Consider the following 15,136-nt stretch of genomic DNA (forward strand, 5'->3'; position numbering starts at 1 on the left):
AGAGAGCAGACGTAGGGGAGAACAGACTTGGAGGGAGAGTAGGTATAGCGGGAAGGCTTGGGGCATGCTTAGAGGAGGGAGCTTAGGGAAGAAGCTAGGCCGTGGGCCAAAGAAAAAGGAAGTGCTTAAGAAAAAGGGTGCTTAGGTAAGGTGTGTAAAGTATCTATCTATGTAAGAAGGTCCTATTCAAAATACCTCTATTATCATTGGCTACGTGGAATTATCTCATACAGGGTAAAACGAATTCTGACCCTGGTGCATTTAGTCCGCCGTACTAGTAATATCATGGCCAAGCGGTAGCATCAAGAGTGGAATTTTACCTCTGACTACCTACCGAATATCCGAGAAGGAGATAATTACTACTTTACTTCGGATACAACGTGTGTCAGGGCACGCGGGATAACGCTTGTTCTAGGTGGAGCATTTCTGGGTATCGGTATGAGGCGGATTGGCGGCTTGACATTCCTTCAATTCGACGAGTACAGAGTACTCTATACAGATACTACGTGCTCTCTATTATTAGATACTCCGTACGCTCTATTATTGCCATCCAGCTTCTCTGTTGCACAGCTGCGAATTGCACAGCGACTACTCTGTAGTTCCCCAACATGATGTGCATATAGATCCAGATTCCTCCTCTGCTCCGGTCTGCTAAGCAGGCTAAGCTTTGCATCAAGAGATGCTTGGGAGAGCCAAAACGTCAGCTCCACCCCTGGCCTCTCCAGTCCCCAGTTCCATGATTAACTTATCAAGGCTGCACACGCTAGTGGCCGGAGATGCGCATCACCAGCGAATAGCAATTGTTCCATACCGGCTTTCCTCATTGTTGGTGGGGGTTCACCAACACACCCATTCCAGTCAATCCTGGTCAATTTATAATCCTCTCGTCGGCGCTGACCACCAACAGAAGTCTTATTATTGTTATTTGTGGTTGCATCATGGGGTCGCTCAAAGCTTTCTCCACAGATTGGCGTGGTCGGGGTGAGAGAGGGGGATGTTTGCAGGGGATCTCGCTATGCATCAGCCGTGGCCGCACGAAATCTGGACAGCGAATATTTAAATGGCTGCCCACCCTCAAAGGAGCCTGTTACGTTCGTCCTGCCATTTCCGCCTGAGAGAAGAGACCGAATAGCGAATAGCGGGGGGGAACTCGCTGGGATTTATTTGGCTATACTGCAGAATTATCGTGCGGTTCGAGGCAAACCCTGGTCGAAAGTCGCGTGCTTTCTGAGGCAGCAGCAGGGCTAACCACCAGCATCATGCCCAATATCTTCACCCAGAATTTGGGCGAGACCCCTCGCCAGGCCTTGAACTGGAGGCTAGGATATGCTATCTTGTGTTTTGGTCTGATGGGTGCTAGTCGAGGTAACCCATACATTGATGTTATAGTGGTGTCTAGTTGGTTGTCAGCGAAAAAGCTGACTGTATTTCCCCCCTTCCAGGTATCGACGAGGGCCTCATCTCAGGCACAGTCCAACAGAAAGCTTTCATTTCAAAATATCGCCTTAAAGACCCTCTCCTAAGCGAGTCTGAAAAGGCTAATCTTCTCGGAAATATCACTGCTATGGTGCAGATTGGAAGCATAGGAGGTGCTTTGCTGTATGTTCCCCCGATTCCCCTATATTGACTAGCGGCACCCGTACCGGCGCTTAAGGCGTCAAAACATTCTAGTGCCTTCCTTATTACCGACAAGATTGGCCGTCTATGGGCAACTCGACAACTCTGCCTCATCTGGATAACCGGTATCATTATTTTCATCACCTCCAATGGAAGAATCGGCCAGGTGTACGCTGGCAGGTTCATCGCCGGTCTTGGAATTGGACAAACCGCTGTTGTTGCTCCTACATATCTGGCTGAAATATCTCCACGTGCTATCCGTGGTCTTTGCATCTGTACATTTTCAGGTGCCGTGTATCTTGGTATCATGCTGAGTTACTTCGCCAGCTGGGGGTCTGCTCTTCATATCAGTAGCCACTCACAAAACCAATGGGTATGTGTTCTCCTTTGCCCAGCCGTATCGTAACCTCCATTACTGATTCATTTGCGTAATTAGATCGTACCAACCAGTCTCCATTTGATGTTTGCTGGTATAATCCTTCTTTTGTCCATTGGTGTCCACGAATCCCCCAGATTCCTGGCTAGCAAGGGTAAGAAGGAAGAAGCCGCTGCCACCATGTCAAAGATCCGTAACCTGCCAGAGGATCACCCCTATGTTCAGACCGAGATGCTAGACATTTTTGAACAGGTGGAGCGTGAGAAAGAGGCTACCTTGGGCCTCGGCTGGATAGGACCGCTAAAGGAGCTCTTTATGACCCCTTCGAACCGATGCCGCATAATGCTTGGATTGATGTCCCAGCTCTTGGCTCAGTGGTCTGGCGCAAACAGTATCACTATCTACGCGCCAACCTTTTTCGCTATGCTGGGAACCACTGGCCAGTCAGAGAAGCTCTTTGCAACCGCCATTTTCGGTGTTGTGAAGCTCGTTGCTTCACTTGTCTGCGCTCTGTTCCTTGTTGATATGCTTGGTAGAAAACGGGCCCTCACTTATGGCATCATCCTCCAGTTCCTGAGCATGCTGTACGTGGCCATCTATCTTGCTGTTGTCCCAGAAATCACAGAACACTTCAAGCCAATGGGCAATGCCAAACGCGCCGGAACAGCTGCCATTGTCGCCATTTATATTTCTGGAGTCGGCTGGGCACTCGGATGGAACAGCATCCAGTACCTTATTAACGCCGAGATCTTCCCTCTCCGGGTCAGAGCTCTCGGATCCTCGATGGTTATGTGCTTCCATTTTGCTAATCAATAGTAAGTCTGTCGTGTATATAACTCTCGGTGGTTTCGGTAATATATCGACTGACACTACATAATAGTGGCAACTCGAAAGCGGTTCCCTCCATGCTTCTTGAAACTGCCATGAAGCCTCAGGGTACTTTCTTCTTCTTCGCTGCCGTTACCTTGCTTGGCTTAGTATGGATGTGGTTCTTCCTCCCCGAAACCGCAGGTAAGTCCCTTGAGGCCATGGACGAGATGTTCAATCTCCCTTGGTATGTCATCGGACGTAAAGGAGCTGCATTGACGGCCGGTGCTGGACACGCCGAGAACTATATGCGGGATGACGTCGATAAGGTGATTCAGCGTGAAGTATCCCACGAAGAACAAGTTACGAGCAGCGAAAAGTAGGCATTTACTGGCTGCCATTCTCTCCTGGCTAGGCTTTTCTAGACGTCCTTTATATTAAGTAGCAAGCAAGCTATGATCAATAGTACATTTTCACGACCTAAATCTCCTTTAACTGTTTAGTTCATGTCAACAGGGTGACGACAGTATATATCTCTCATGAATAAGGCTGCTGTACAGTGGTCAAATATCTAGTTATTTAATTAGAAACAACAACCTCACCCCAACCACTGTCCAGCACCAAAAGTATCAGATTTCCGGCTACACCAACACCAAGGCTACAGGAACAAAGAACAACCGATGTTGAACACGGGTGAGCAAGTATTTGCGTCCGTGTCAACAAAATGAACCCTGCGCCATTGACGGTTTTAACAGTAGGGTGCGAATCCCACCAGCCAGAGATTTAATGGGATCTATGGATACCAGAGGCATAACAAGCAACCTTGAGTCGAGTTGACCAAGGCTTCATAGGGAATAAGAAGAGGCCTCATAATGACAGAATCTTACTTTCTTTCAATCAATGCTGCTTTTCTTATGGATTTTGTTTTCTAATGACCCTGTTCGCGGACGCCATCTAAGAGCGAGCTAGCTATTTCAAAACAACCTATGACCTAGACCTCCAGGACAGCTTTAAGAAAGCAGGCACCATCAACATCACGGCGATGGAGTCTGACCACGCTGTGTACCCGGCGTGTCTTGGGAGAAAAGACGGGGCACTAGTTGGTGATGACCTAGGCAGCTTCCGTCCGGAATTTTGGTGCCAGCTGAGGCTCCATAGCTCATTAACTGATGCAGCTTGTGTGCAGGACACAAGTTGTTGCAAACCGACTCCATATATCGAGCAAAAGTACACCCTTGGTCGAAAGTGATATTGTTACTCCAGCGATAATGGCAGACGACCGGACGTCACCAGGGGTCAAGAATATCCTTTAAGTTATTGGCGGAGAGTATAACAACTCACTTGATTAACTATTATTTGAATTATGCCCGGATGACACCAAGACTATGTGGCTTGCATGTGTTTGCATGAGGCTCCCAGAAGCTAAATAATAGCTAAGTTTGTGTGCAGCCACCACAGCCGCTGATATTGGTATCTTGACACAGAGCGTGACAGGATGGCTGTACCACAAGGCATGCCGATTAAACGGGGGAGGACTTTTGCCTCCATATTTGGGGAAATCCATGGTACACACAGGAGGCACGATGAATTCGCGGGGTTGGCATATTGTACAGGGACTGTCGTACTCTCTGCCTGGCGTATCGTCCATCCTTTCTTAATCCCTGGCTGGTTATAACGATACATCCTCGACCTATAACTAGTGAGTTAGTGGTTACAGCATGCGGAAGGCGGCTTGATTTGCCAAATTCGCCGAAGCAACAGACAACCTTTGGTCTACAGCTTGAAGCTTCGCCTCTAAATGAGAGACTTGTGCGGACCGCATGATGTTCTTCGAGCGCTATTACTAGCGAACAATCATTTGACTGGAGAGTCCATACGCAGTCCTGGACTCGCTAAGTAGCGAAGCCGGTGCTCTCACCATAACCAGTCAACTTGTCTCCGGCGAGTCAAGCCGACTACGATCACACAAGATAGGACACACTCGAGCATGGGAACCAAGCGTTGCTGCTTGCCGCTGGGTCGTGCGAATGGCGTCACCAGGATTGGGAGAGCACAGCATAACTACGGTTGTAGCAAGCGGGTATTTCATATGCCACCCTCTCATCCCTGCACTTTTGGTCAGGTTTCCTGGCTCCTTAGCCACGGAGTATTCACATAGTTACTTCGTGCGGAATGTTTATCCTCTCCAGCTCAGAAACTCTGGTCGGTCTTTGGTAGGGGGCTGCGCCGCTGTGACTCCTCGATTACCTGAATTTTGATCTTTTGGCCCCTTTTTCTATCAGTCAAACGACAAATGTCAGCCGAGATATTGTGATACAGATGGGTTGCACCGAAGGAGCCAGCCCGGCGTTGAAAAGAGCGTGCCTTACTTGGCATGTGGATGTCCTTTTTCTTATCATGCACCCCGTAACTAGTTTCTCCGCACAAGAAGATATCCTTTTCTTCATGCCGGCATGGAGTCCGGGGCCGAGAGAACTCAGCTCGCGGCATTGCAATATAACTGGCTGGCCAGCCGGATGATGGATGGAGTCTGCTGTCCCGAAGTCGCCAAATCACCCAAACCCCCAGGGTCGATATCAAACAAATGACAGCGAAGTGAACCAGCGCACCCCCTCCACCCCCTGGTCGGGTCGCATTTCTTGACTTCGGACTCTGAATCCATTTCCGCCCTTTCTAACCACTTTGATCCCGGCTTGAGTAGTAGTCGCTGGCCTTGTCACGCTTAAATCCCAAGGGGTGGCGAAAGGGCAAACGAGTGCTCGAGCGAGGCGAATCCAGCGCTACGCTGACAGGCGGCCCGCTATCTCGAGATCTTCGCATCAACCGTCTAGTTAGTCGATGTTGAGGAACTGGCGTTCTCTCCATTCTTATTTTCAGATATCGTCTGGTGTTAGGTTAAGCCTTGATCAGCAGCAAACCGATCATCATTGGGCCGTGCATGTTGACCTGTTTCCTGGATCAAAAGGGACGGATCGCAGTGTCGATTACTGATGGGCCACTGGGAATAGAGGCGTTTACTAAGCTACAGCTGCTGCGAAAATACTGGGGATTGACGTGCAGATCTGGGGGTGTGATCGTCGATGCCACAGTAAGTGGATTTATGATATCACTGCCCAAGGCCAGGGGTCGGATAATGCCATTCCTCCCTAGGGCGAGAGTGAAATTCTCGAGCCTTCCCACCCTCCACCTTGGCTAAAGAAGGGAAGCTAGCATGTGTTTATGCTATATATGGTACTCTTCGCCTTGCCTGAAAGTTTATAGAGGCCTCTTTCTTGTGCCTTTCTGCATTCCCCGCGATTGATCGCCAATATCTAACGCCATTTGATATATTGGCTGTATACCCACCGCGCTCTTGGCTGCTATGAGGTAATCTATCACGAATATCTGCTTCGTATCGATGGCGGGAGTGGAGAGCACGCAATTTTTTTTTTCCCCTGGCGTCCTGATCTTTCTTTCGCTTGCCTTTGGACACCCCGGGTGAAGAACCGAACCCCGGCTTTGATATTCCTACGCCGGCGGTAAAGCATGAGCCAGAAACAGGGGCAGTGTTACTCATTATACAAACACCGTCTAGTCCTGAAGATCTGCCGCTCACTCTAATAGCTGTTATCATGCGTTTTGCCATGATCAACACCAAAGATCGTCGACAAAACCATTGTACTGGACAAGTTGGTCAGAGCTTTTTATATCGGTCAACAAATCTCGGCTTGGATGGACCGTAGAATATTCGCGAATACCAGCCTCTCCCAGCCCATACTCCTACAGGGGTATGGGCATCACAAGATGGGTTCACGCTCCTCAGACCCCTGAGACCTGCGGTGTTACCGCGGCCATCCGTTTGAATCAGGCTTGCAGCATGACGATCTCAACCTTGGGACTGCCAGAGAGTAGATGGTGGCTGACCAATATTTGCTTGCTCGATGTATGTCTCCCCGGAATAGCAATAGACACTCCCGTTCCTGGGCTGACTAGGCCTCTCCGCATCTTGCCGATGATATTTTTATACCATCACTTTTGTTATTCGCTAGAGATACGTGCCTGGTATTCAACTCGCCGGCGATATTACATGGTTGCATACCTTAGGAGAAAAAAGCATGTCTGGGAGCCCGAGGCGTGCGGAGCATTGTCCCGCACACCCTCTCATGAATCAAGGGCTGGAAAGATGACCAGGTCTCCCTAGGGTAGCCGGGGTGAAGTGAAGGGGGCGGGAGGAGGGTCTTTGGGCGGGTATAAAGGCTGGCCATCAATCCCATCTACTCGAGTATGTCTATACAGCAATTCATCAACATTTCAATCAACCAGAATCTAGCAACTCCTCACAATGGGCTGCATCAAGGTTATCTCCGTCTTCCTAGCGGCCGTCGCTGCCGTTGATGCCCGCGCTTTCTTCCACAACCGTGGCGGCAACGATGTCATCCCCAACTCCTACATCGTTGTCATGAAGGACGGTGTCACTGCTGAGGATTTTGACTCACATATCTCCTCTGTTGCTGCCACCCACAGCCTCAACAAGGCTAAGCGTGGCTCCGAGACTGTCGGACACAAGGACTCCTTCAACATCAACGGATGGAGAGCCTATAACGGCCACTTCGACGAGGCCACCATCGAATCTATCCTCAAAGATGACAAGGTTAGTCCTGAAGCCCTCTGGAGTCCTTTGTACCTTTCTTTCTGCCCTTCTTCTGGTTTATTCTGACAGGCAAGTCTAGGTCAACTATGTAGAGCACGACCGCGTTGTCAAGTTGGCCGCTCTCACCACCCAGCCAAACGCTCCCACCTGGGGTTTGGGCAGAGTCTCCCACAAGGCTCCTGGAAACAAGGACTTTGTCTATGACAGCTCTGCTGGCCAAGGCATCACCATTTATGGTGTTGACACCGGTATTGATATCCACCACTCTGAATTCGCTGGCCGTATCCGCTGGGGAACCAACACCGTCGATAACGACAACACTGATGGCAACGGCCACGGAACCCACACCGCTGGTACCTTCGCTGGCACTACATACGGAGTTGCTAAGAAGGCCAACATTGTCGCCGTCAAGGTCCTTTCCGCTGGAGGCTCCGGTTCTACCTCTGGCGTGATCAAGGGTATTGACTGGTGTGTTACCGACGCCCGATCCAAGAACACTCTCGGAAAAGCCGCCCTCAACCTTAGCTTGGGCGGCTCTTTCAGCCAGGCTAGCAACGATGCTGTCACCCGTGCCCAGGAAGCTGGTATCTTCGTGGCTGTCGCCGCTGGAAACGACAACGTAAGTCACAGGTCCTTCACCTCACTTCCCACTCGACGATACTAATCACACTTTAAATAATATAGAGGGATGCCAAGAATTCTTCCCCGGCCTCTGCTCCAGCTGTCTGCACCGCCGCCTCCTCCACCATTGATGACCAGAAGTCCTCTTTCTCCAACTGGGGTACCATTGGTAAGTTATTATTCGATTCTCAGGGCCTACCTTATCCCTCGCCTCTCTCACATTCCGTGACTAACACATTGGAATAGTTGACATCTATGCTCCCGGCTCCAACATCCTCTCCGCTGCCCCAGGAGGTGGTACCCGTACCCTGTCCGGAACCTCCATGGCCTCTCCCCATGTTTGTGGTGTCGGTGCTGCTATGCTTGCCCAGGGTGTTAGCGTTGCTCAGGCCTGCAACCGCTTGAAGCAGATCGGTAACGCCGTTATCCGCAACCCAGGAACTGGCACCACCAACCGTCTCCTCTACAACGGAAGTGGACGATAAAGAACTAATCCCCTGAATGCGTCTTGCCCTAGCTTTACGCTAGTGGTAAAGGGTGCTGTCACCTATTTTTGATCAATATGACGCTTGCCGTGGCCGGAATGTTGATTGATGTACATACTTCTCAATCAGTTACATGCACATAGTTTTGCTTCACCTTGGACATGTTAAATGTGCCGAGACTACCTTCGTTACTTGCTTCTGCAACGCCGGAGCCAATGAAGACGCAATCTTATTTAACCTGCTTCTTGATTCATCCGGCCCTTGAAGAAAGGCATCTGTAGTTGTGATGATTGTTCCATTTTCAAAAGTCGAACTTGGATAAAATAAAGTTGAAATAGTGCTCGCTGACTAAGGAGCTGCTAACAAAGTTCTAAACACGTGGCAGTCACCTAAGTCTTGGCATTCATGCGGCGTGGATCCGGATGGATTAGGAAGCCGCGAGAAGTAACCGGGATTACGTAACATGTAGATCAATCAGGAGAAGCGGAAGATCCACAACGAGGCGATGTGTAATTATATAGGGAACACTTACAGGAAGGCAGCGAAAGGAAAATAATATATCCTGAGCCTACGCCGATAATCAATTTTCTTCTTGCCAAGTGCTCAAGCTCGATTGCAGTTTGGTGGCTGCATACTAGTTACGTATTCTGATTAACTAGAAACGAGTCACTATGAACAAGACTTCTCGAACGGATGAGCCGTATGAAGGAGATGGCTACAACCAGAATCCGAATCCTCTTTCGAACGATTTAGTCACCAATGAAGCCCTGAATGGGATTGTCAACTCGAGGGAGCTGAAGAAGGAGGACCCGCAGTCCTTACATGGAGAAACGCAGATTGTTGACCGTGATAAAAATGCCAATACCCATCCTGCTACGGGGTCGGGCGAGGCGTCGAACTCGCTGGCCAGTCCACTGACTGGTCAGCTCCCAAGAGGAGATAACAAACTTCCTCTGTCACAAATAGCTACTGTTACACCAGATAACGAAGCAGCAGCCCCCTCTGGCCCAGAGAATAGCTGTGATTCCCCAATTGAGCGGGTTAAGAAAGTTTTGCTCAAATTTTGCGCTTTTATTGGCCCGGGATTTATGGTATCTGTGGCATACAGTATGGGACATTCTTCGTTCTCGTTTTAAGAACGTCTATGTCAGTGCTAATATCGTTCAATCTAGTTGACCCTGGTAATTATTCAACTGGGATTGCTGCTGGAGCATCGTATCGCTTTCGGTTGCTGTTTGTTATTCTCATGGCGAACCTATTCGCCATTTTGCTCCAGTCTCTTGCTATTAAGCTTGGAACTGTGAGTGGACTAAATTTAGCAGAGGCATGTAGAGCCTTTCTCCCACGATGGCTCAACATCCTGCTATATATTCTTGCCGAGGTGGCTATTATTGCCACCGATATTGCTGAGGTATGTAAAGTCGTCGTACTAAACCACCCTATGACTGGACTAGCCTTGCTGACCTGAAATAAAATAGGTAATTGGATTTGCGATCGGATTGAATCTCCTTATCCCAAAGATACCGCTGATTGTCGGATGCGCAATCTCAATCTTCGACGTCATGATTATTCTTTTTTTCTATCGTCCAGATGGTTCCATGAAGGCTCTGCGTGTCTTTGAGGCTGTCATCATGTGTTTGGTGTTAGGCGTAGTCATTTGTTTTTGCATCCAACTTTCACTCATAAAGAACGCTACTGTAGGAGAAGTCTTTAGGGGATATTTGCCATCCGAACAGCTCGTTGAGGGACAAGCGTAAGGCCCCACCCATCTTTCCTTGAAACATTGCTAACCAGATGATAGCATCTACCAAGCATGTGGTATTCTCGGAGCAACAGTCATGCCGCACAGCCTCTACCTAGGGTCAGGAATAGTTCAGCCACGTCTGCGAGAGTATGATGCGAAAAGCAAACTCTTGCCGCCAGAACTACTGTCAGCGTCTTCTTCCGTCAGCGAAGGAGTCGACAAGGATAAATTGCACTACATTCCGTCCATCCGCGCGATCAGACACTCGCTGAAAATCTCTATTGCCGAACTGACGGTCTCCTTGTTTTCCTTCGCCCTCTTTGTCAATTCAGCAATTCTTATTGTTGCAGGTGCATCCTTATACAAAAATAAGGATGCTCTAGAGGCAGACATATTTGGAATTCACGCGCTTTTGTCAAAATCCATTTCTCCTGCAGTGGGCACAATTTTTGCTCTGGCATTGCTGCTTTCTGGAATCTCTGCCGGAGTTATTTGTACCATTGCTGGCCAAATGGTGAGCGAGGGTGCCTTGAATTGGAAGCTTCGGCCCTGGCTACGACGTTTGGTAACTCGAAGCATCAGCATCGTCCCAAGCATCGTAATAGCAGCAGCTGTGGGGCGTCAGGGACTGAACGCAACATTGAACGCATCCCAAGTAGTATTGAGTATTGTCCTGCCATTTATTACGGCACCCCTGATCTACTTTACTTGTCTCAACAAGTATATGACCGTTCAGCCCGGGAGTGCACGTTGTCTTGCACGCAATGAAGACATATTCCGGAATAACCGTCTGGTCGTTGGGGCTGCAGACCAGGGTGAAAGCATTATTAAAATGGCAAACTCATGGTACATAGCTGTCATCGCTGGGATGGTGTGGCTTTTTATCACCGTGATGAACGTCGCTAATCTGGTGCTCCTTGGGCAGGGGGCATGATTTCTCCTTTGAATGTGTGCTTTTCCACCCCTGTCCTTGGGGTTTGAGACAATAACCAAAGGCATCGCCGTCCTGCATGCCAAATACCACAGGAAAGTTAAGTATAAATGTGTATCGACTCTCCACAGAAGTTAAAGTTAGAGGCATTCCTAAAATCCAACAAACCATATGACTCCCTTGGCTGCACTTCTACAGCTCTAATACAGCTGGCATAAACCCTCTTACTCCATTACTCAGCCATACCTCTTCCCCGGACTTTAGTGTGTCAACCCGGATGACACCCTCGGAGCAGATGCCAGTATCTAGAGCATAACGCCGAGTTGTTGCTGAGTTTCCGCCACAGGATAGTAGAGGTGTAATCCATTCATCAACAACAGCGGTTGAGTTGTATGTTTTATCAACTACTCTTTTTCTAAAGTAAACCGTGGTAATGCTGCCTTCCATGGCCTCACCATTGAGGTTGTACATAAGAACTTCAACTGGGGCGGCCACAGATGGTAGGTTGGCCCTCATCCGGGCGGCATTATACACGTCTCTAAAAGTGGTCTTGTGCTTGGTGAATAGAGATGGTTCAGTGGGCTGCGTATCCAGCCGTAGTTTCCAGTGGATAACATCCTTATTATACGCACACAAGGATGAGAACGAAAGGTGAGGCGGAAGAAAGAAAATATGAGAGCTCAAAGGCGATAGAATAGGCGAAGCCTCCACAGTCAGCTCGCCCTTATGATCTAACAGTATGCGCAAACGCCAAGGTCGAGATTTGTCTGGGAGCTGTGCATTGAGAGACTCAGCAAATTTCTCGGCGAAAGCAGTCTGTTGCATTCGTGAAATAGCAGCCTCCCATTGGAAGTCAGACACAGCATCCAGGAGTCGCCCATGGTGGTATGTAAGGAGGTAGAAGGGCGCAAAAGGTAGCTCTAGTTGGGGGACCGGGTTGTGTATCTCATTCAAAAGCTCTGGATCGTAGCGTAGGGTGGATATAACGCGGAAATCAGAGTTGATATCAGCCATGATGTTGTCCCTTGCCCCTCTGGCAGCCTCACGGGCGCTTATAGGTATCTATTCGCAATTTGGAGGCCAAAGCTCAGATCACGCCGCCGATGTCAATCATTTTCCCTGGCCACAGATGCCCTTTATGATCGTAGGCTGTAGCAAATGCCTCGGCGATGCAGTTGGTTATGGTATATGTCGGTGGTTGTTGTTGATACTGATAGAAGTTGAAGTTGAGCTACTTCTATACGAGATTACATAAGCAACCCAGAAATTTTCTACTGCCCAGAGAGCTTGCACGATGTTTTCTCTCGCAAGCACTTCAACTTCGCTTCTTCTCAAGTCCCATACCGATAGATCTTACGCAGCCCTTTTCCGCATTTCTAATTCATTTCACATCGGAGGGCTTCCTTAATCCTTTTTTTAATTCCTGTTCTTTCCCTGTCTCCATCTCCAAAATTCACGGGGGGGTTGCTCCAAACCAGTTCATCTTCCACAACTTTATTATACAAAGAACTACCAGCTCACGCTTCTGGCCAGTTTCGTTACCAGCGGTTCATTGAGGCGTCCTGATCGAGTGAATAGCGCTTGTTTTATAGATTTGACACTGGTGCTGGTCGCTGTTTACCCAGTGAATTAGAACGACTTCATCGCAGCCATGGCACCCATCGAACCCGTCGTCCCATCGCTGCCATCATCCACTATCCAGCAGCACATCGAGAATACCGCTGCTTCATCGTCACCTTCGGTTTGGGATCGTATTTCATCATGGGCCTCAGAAAACAAGGCTCTAGTCTACACAATTGCTGGTGTTGCGGTTGTCGTGACAAGCGCTGGTGTGGTATACTATTTGTCTGACACCGGTAGACCAACCCAGGTTTCTGGTCCATCGGGAGAGAAGCGCAAGAGCAAAAAAGAACGGCGAAAGGAAAAGAAGGCGGAGCAGGAAAAGAAAGCCGCCACGTCGGAGAAATCTGGTATGGCGGATTAATCGGTCGCCCATTGCCATTGAATTTGTTAACCTGAGAAATATATAGAAACAAAAGCGGCAACAGAGCAGGCACCAGAAGAACTCCCAGACGTTGATGAGTCTAACGTGGACAGCCTACCTGCTCAGGTACGTTTGAAACAATGGCGAACTCTATAACCTAGATTGCTAAAGCCTTCATCTTAAATACAGACGAGAGAACGCTATGCTGGAATCCTTAAAGCTGCCGGAAACAAAGCGTTTGGTTCAAAGGACTACAACCGAGCAATCGAGCTCTATGGGAAAGCAATTCTCTGCAAACCTGATCCTGTCTACTACTCTAATCGCGCCGCCTGTTATAACGCCCTCGGTGAATGGGAGAAGGTGGTAGAGGATACTACCGCGGCCTTGGCCATGGATGATGAGTATATCAAGGCAATGAACAGACGGGCAAACGCATATGATAAGCTAGGAAAATACAGCGAGGCCCTACTTGATTACACTGCTAGCTGTATCCTTGATGGATTTGCCAGTGACACTGGCAAAGCTGCGGTCGAGAGGTTGCTGAAACAAGTAGCCGAAGAGAAGGGCCGCGCTATCCTCGAAGGAAAGGGCAAGAAGTTGCCTAGTGCTACTTTCGTCTCAAACTACCTCCAGAGCTTCCGACCCAAGCCGGTTCCAGAAGAGCTTGACGAATCTGTTGAGTTGAAAGAAGACAGTGGCCTAGGGCAGCTCCGAAAGGGGTTATTGGCGGTTGCCAAGTCAACTGGAGATGGATACGACGAGGCCGCACGAGCGTTTGAAAAGGCCTTGGAGCTAGGTGAACTCGGCAAGCTTGAAGCTTTGGCCCTCAATATGCGCGCCACCTTCACCTACCTAGCTGGAGAAGCAGCCGCAGCACTTACTGACTTAAACAAGAGCATTGAGCTTGACCCATCGCTTGTGCAGAGTTACATCAAACGTGCCAGCTTATACCTCGAGATGGGTATGTCTGACCGCATTTTATGAATATCGTGCCAAATACTGACGCTTGAATTCCGCTTGATAGGCAACAGGGAATCAGCACAGGACGATTTCGACCTGGCTGTGACCCAGAACAAGGATGATCCCGATATTTATTACCATCGGGCACAACTTCATTTCATCCTTGGCGAGCTTGGAGAGGCTGCCAAGGATTACCAAAAATCAATTGACCTTGACCGGGACTTCATTTACTCACATATCCAATTGGGGGTTACTCAGTACAAGCTGGGTTCTGTTGCATCAGCGATGGCTACTTTCAAGCGGACCCTCAAAAACTTCGAGAACGTGGCTGAGGTTTACAATTACTATGGCGAGCTTCTGCTTGATATGCAGAAATTCTCCGAAGCCATTGAGAAATTTGACCGTGCCGTTGAACTAGAGAAATCTAACAAACCCTGGAGCATCAACGTTCTGCCCCTAATTAACAAGGCTCTTGCTATTTTCCAGTGGAAGCAGGATTTCCAAGAAGCCGAAAACCTCTGCCAGAAGGCTCTTATCAGTAAGGCTCACACGATGCTCCTTTTCGATTTTCTTTGGCACCTGCTAACCGAGTCTTTCTAGTTGACCCTGATTGCGATATTGCGATTGCTACCCTAGCTCAACTTCTTCTCCAGCAAGGAAAGGTTTCTCAAGCCTTGAAGTATTTCGAACGCGCTGCCGAATTAGCACGAACAGAGGCAGAGGTGATAAACGCTGTCTCATACGCCGAAGCCACTCGCGCCCAGCTCGAGGTGCAGGAGAAGTACCCTAAGCTTGCTGCCAGGCTAGCACAGATGGGCGGTGCAGCTGGACTCGGTGCTCCTGGTGGTTTCTAAACTCGAACCCAACAACCAACCAACAATACTGCCCCCATAAAAAGGGAGAGAGAGAGATGAGTGGCTGATGAGGGATTATATCCACCTGGCTGACTTCCTGGAACCACGTACGCTTTCTTATCCTGCT

At 49.0% G+C, this 15,136-nt stretch overlaps 7 protein-coding genes across 8 annotated transcripts; 6 read left to right on the forward strand and 1 right to left on the reverse strand.

Annotated features, from left to right (window-relative positions):
* The first annotated feature begins 49 nt into the window (after positions 1–49).
* On the forward strand, positions 50–1,022 carry TERG_12057 (uncharacterized protein). The gene has a single exon (XM_047751074.1). The coding sequence runs from the start codon at positions 680–682 to the stop codon at positions 983–985; it is 306 nt and encodes a 101-aa protein (XP_047606064.1). The 5' UTR covers positions 50–679; the 3' UTR covers positions 986–1,022.
* A 249-nt stretch (positions 1,023–1,271) lies between these two features.
* Positions 1,272–5,161, forward strand: TERG_03813 (uncharacterized protein). Of its 2 annotated transcripts, none has more exons than XM_047748160.1 (2): positions 1,272–2,808; positions 2,874–5,161. In XM_047748160.1, the coding sequence occupies exons 1-2, from the start codon at positions 2,078–2,080 to the stop codon at positions 3,181–3,183; spliced, it is 1,041 nt and encodes a 346-aa protein (XP_047604136.1). In that variant the 5' UTR covers positions 1,272–2,077; the 3' UTR covers positions 3,184–5,161. The 2 variants fall into 2 exon arrangements, with proteins under 2 accessions (XP_047604136.1, XP_047606065.1); XM_047749640.1 differs by having other exon boundaries at positions 1,576–1,599; positions 1,672–5,161.
* A 1,926-nt stretch (positions 5,162–7,087) lies between these two features.
* On the forward strand, positions 7,088–8,536 carry TERG_03815 (subtilisin-like protease 3; the record flags this gene model as incomplete). The annotated part of the gene is made up of 4 exons (XM_003236725.2): positions 7,088–7,430; positions 7,510–8,049; positions 8,115–8,220; positions 8,298–8,536. Exons 1-4 carry the CDS (start codon positions 7,122–7,124, stop codon positions 8,534–8,536), a joined length of 1,194 nt encoding a protein of 397 aa, XP_003236773.1. The 5' UTR covers positions 7,088–7,121.
* A 671-nt stretch (positions 8,537–9,207) lies between these two features.
* Positions 9,208–10,293, forward strand: TERG_12058 (uncharacterized protein; the record flags this gene model as incomplete). The annotated part of the gene is made up of 3 exons (XM_003236726.2): positions 9,208–9,643; positions 9,709–9,947; positions 10,015–10,293. 3 exons carry the CDS (start codon positions 9,208–9,210, stop codon positions 10,291–10,293), a joined length of 954 nt encoding a protein of 317 aa, XP_003236774.2.
* An 81-nt stretch (positions 10,294–10,374) lies between these two features.
* On the forward strand, positions 10,375–11,214 carry TERG_12059 (uncharacterized protein; the record flags this gene model as incomplete). Its single annotated transcript, XM_047751075.1, has 1 exon — positions 10,375–11,214. One exon carries the CDS (start codon positions 10,375–10,377, stop codon positions 11,212–11,214), a length of 840 nt encoding a protein of 279 aa, XP_047606066.1.
* A 189-nt stretch (positions 11,215–11,403) lies between these two features.
* On the reverse strand, positions 11,404–12,225 carry TERG_03817 (uncharacterized protein; the record flags this gene model as incomplete). Its single annotated transcript, XM_003236727.1, has 1 exon — positions 11,404–12,225. One exon carries the CDS (start codon positions 12,223–12,225, stop codon positions 11,404–11,406), a length of 822 nt encoding a protein of 273 aa, XP_003236775.1.
* A 637-nt stretch (positions 12,226–12,862) lies between these two features.
* Positions 12,863–15,009, forward strand: TERG_03818 (uncharacterized protein; the record flags this gene model as incomplete). Its single annotated transcript, XM_003236728.1, has 5 exons — positions 12,863–13,181; positions 13,242–13,321; positions 13,385–14,156; positions 14,220–14,693; positions 14,756–15,009. 5 exons carry the CDS (start codon positions 12,863–12,865, stop codon positions 15,007–15,009), a joined length of 1,899 nt encoding a protein of 632 aa, XP_003236776.1.
* Between the last annotated feature and the right edge of the window lie 127 nt (positions 15,010–15,136).

Source organism: Trichophyton rubrum (genome assembly GCF_000151425.1).
Source record: "Trichophyton rubrum CBS 118892 genomic scaffold supercont2.3, whole genome shotgun sequence".
NCBI classification, from domain to species: Eukaryota; Fungi; Ascomycota; class Eurotiomycetes; order Onygenales; family Arthrodermataceae; genus Trichophyton; species Trichophyton rubrum.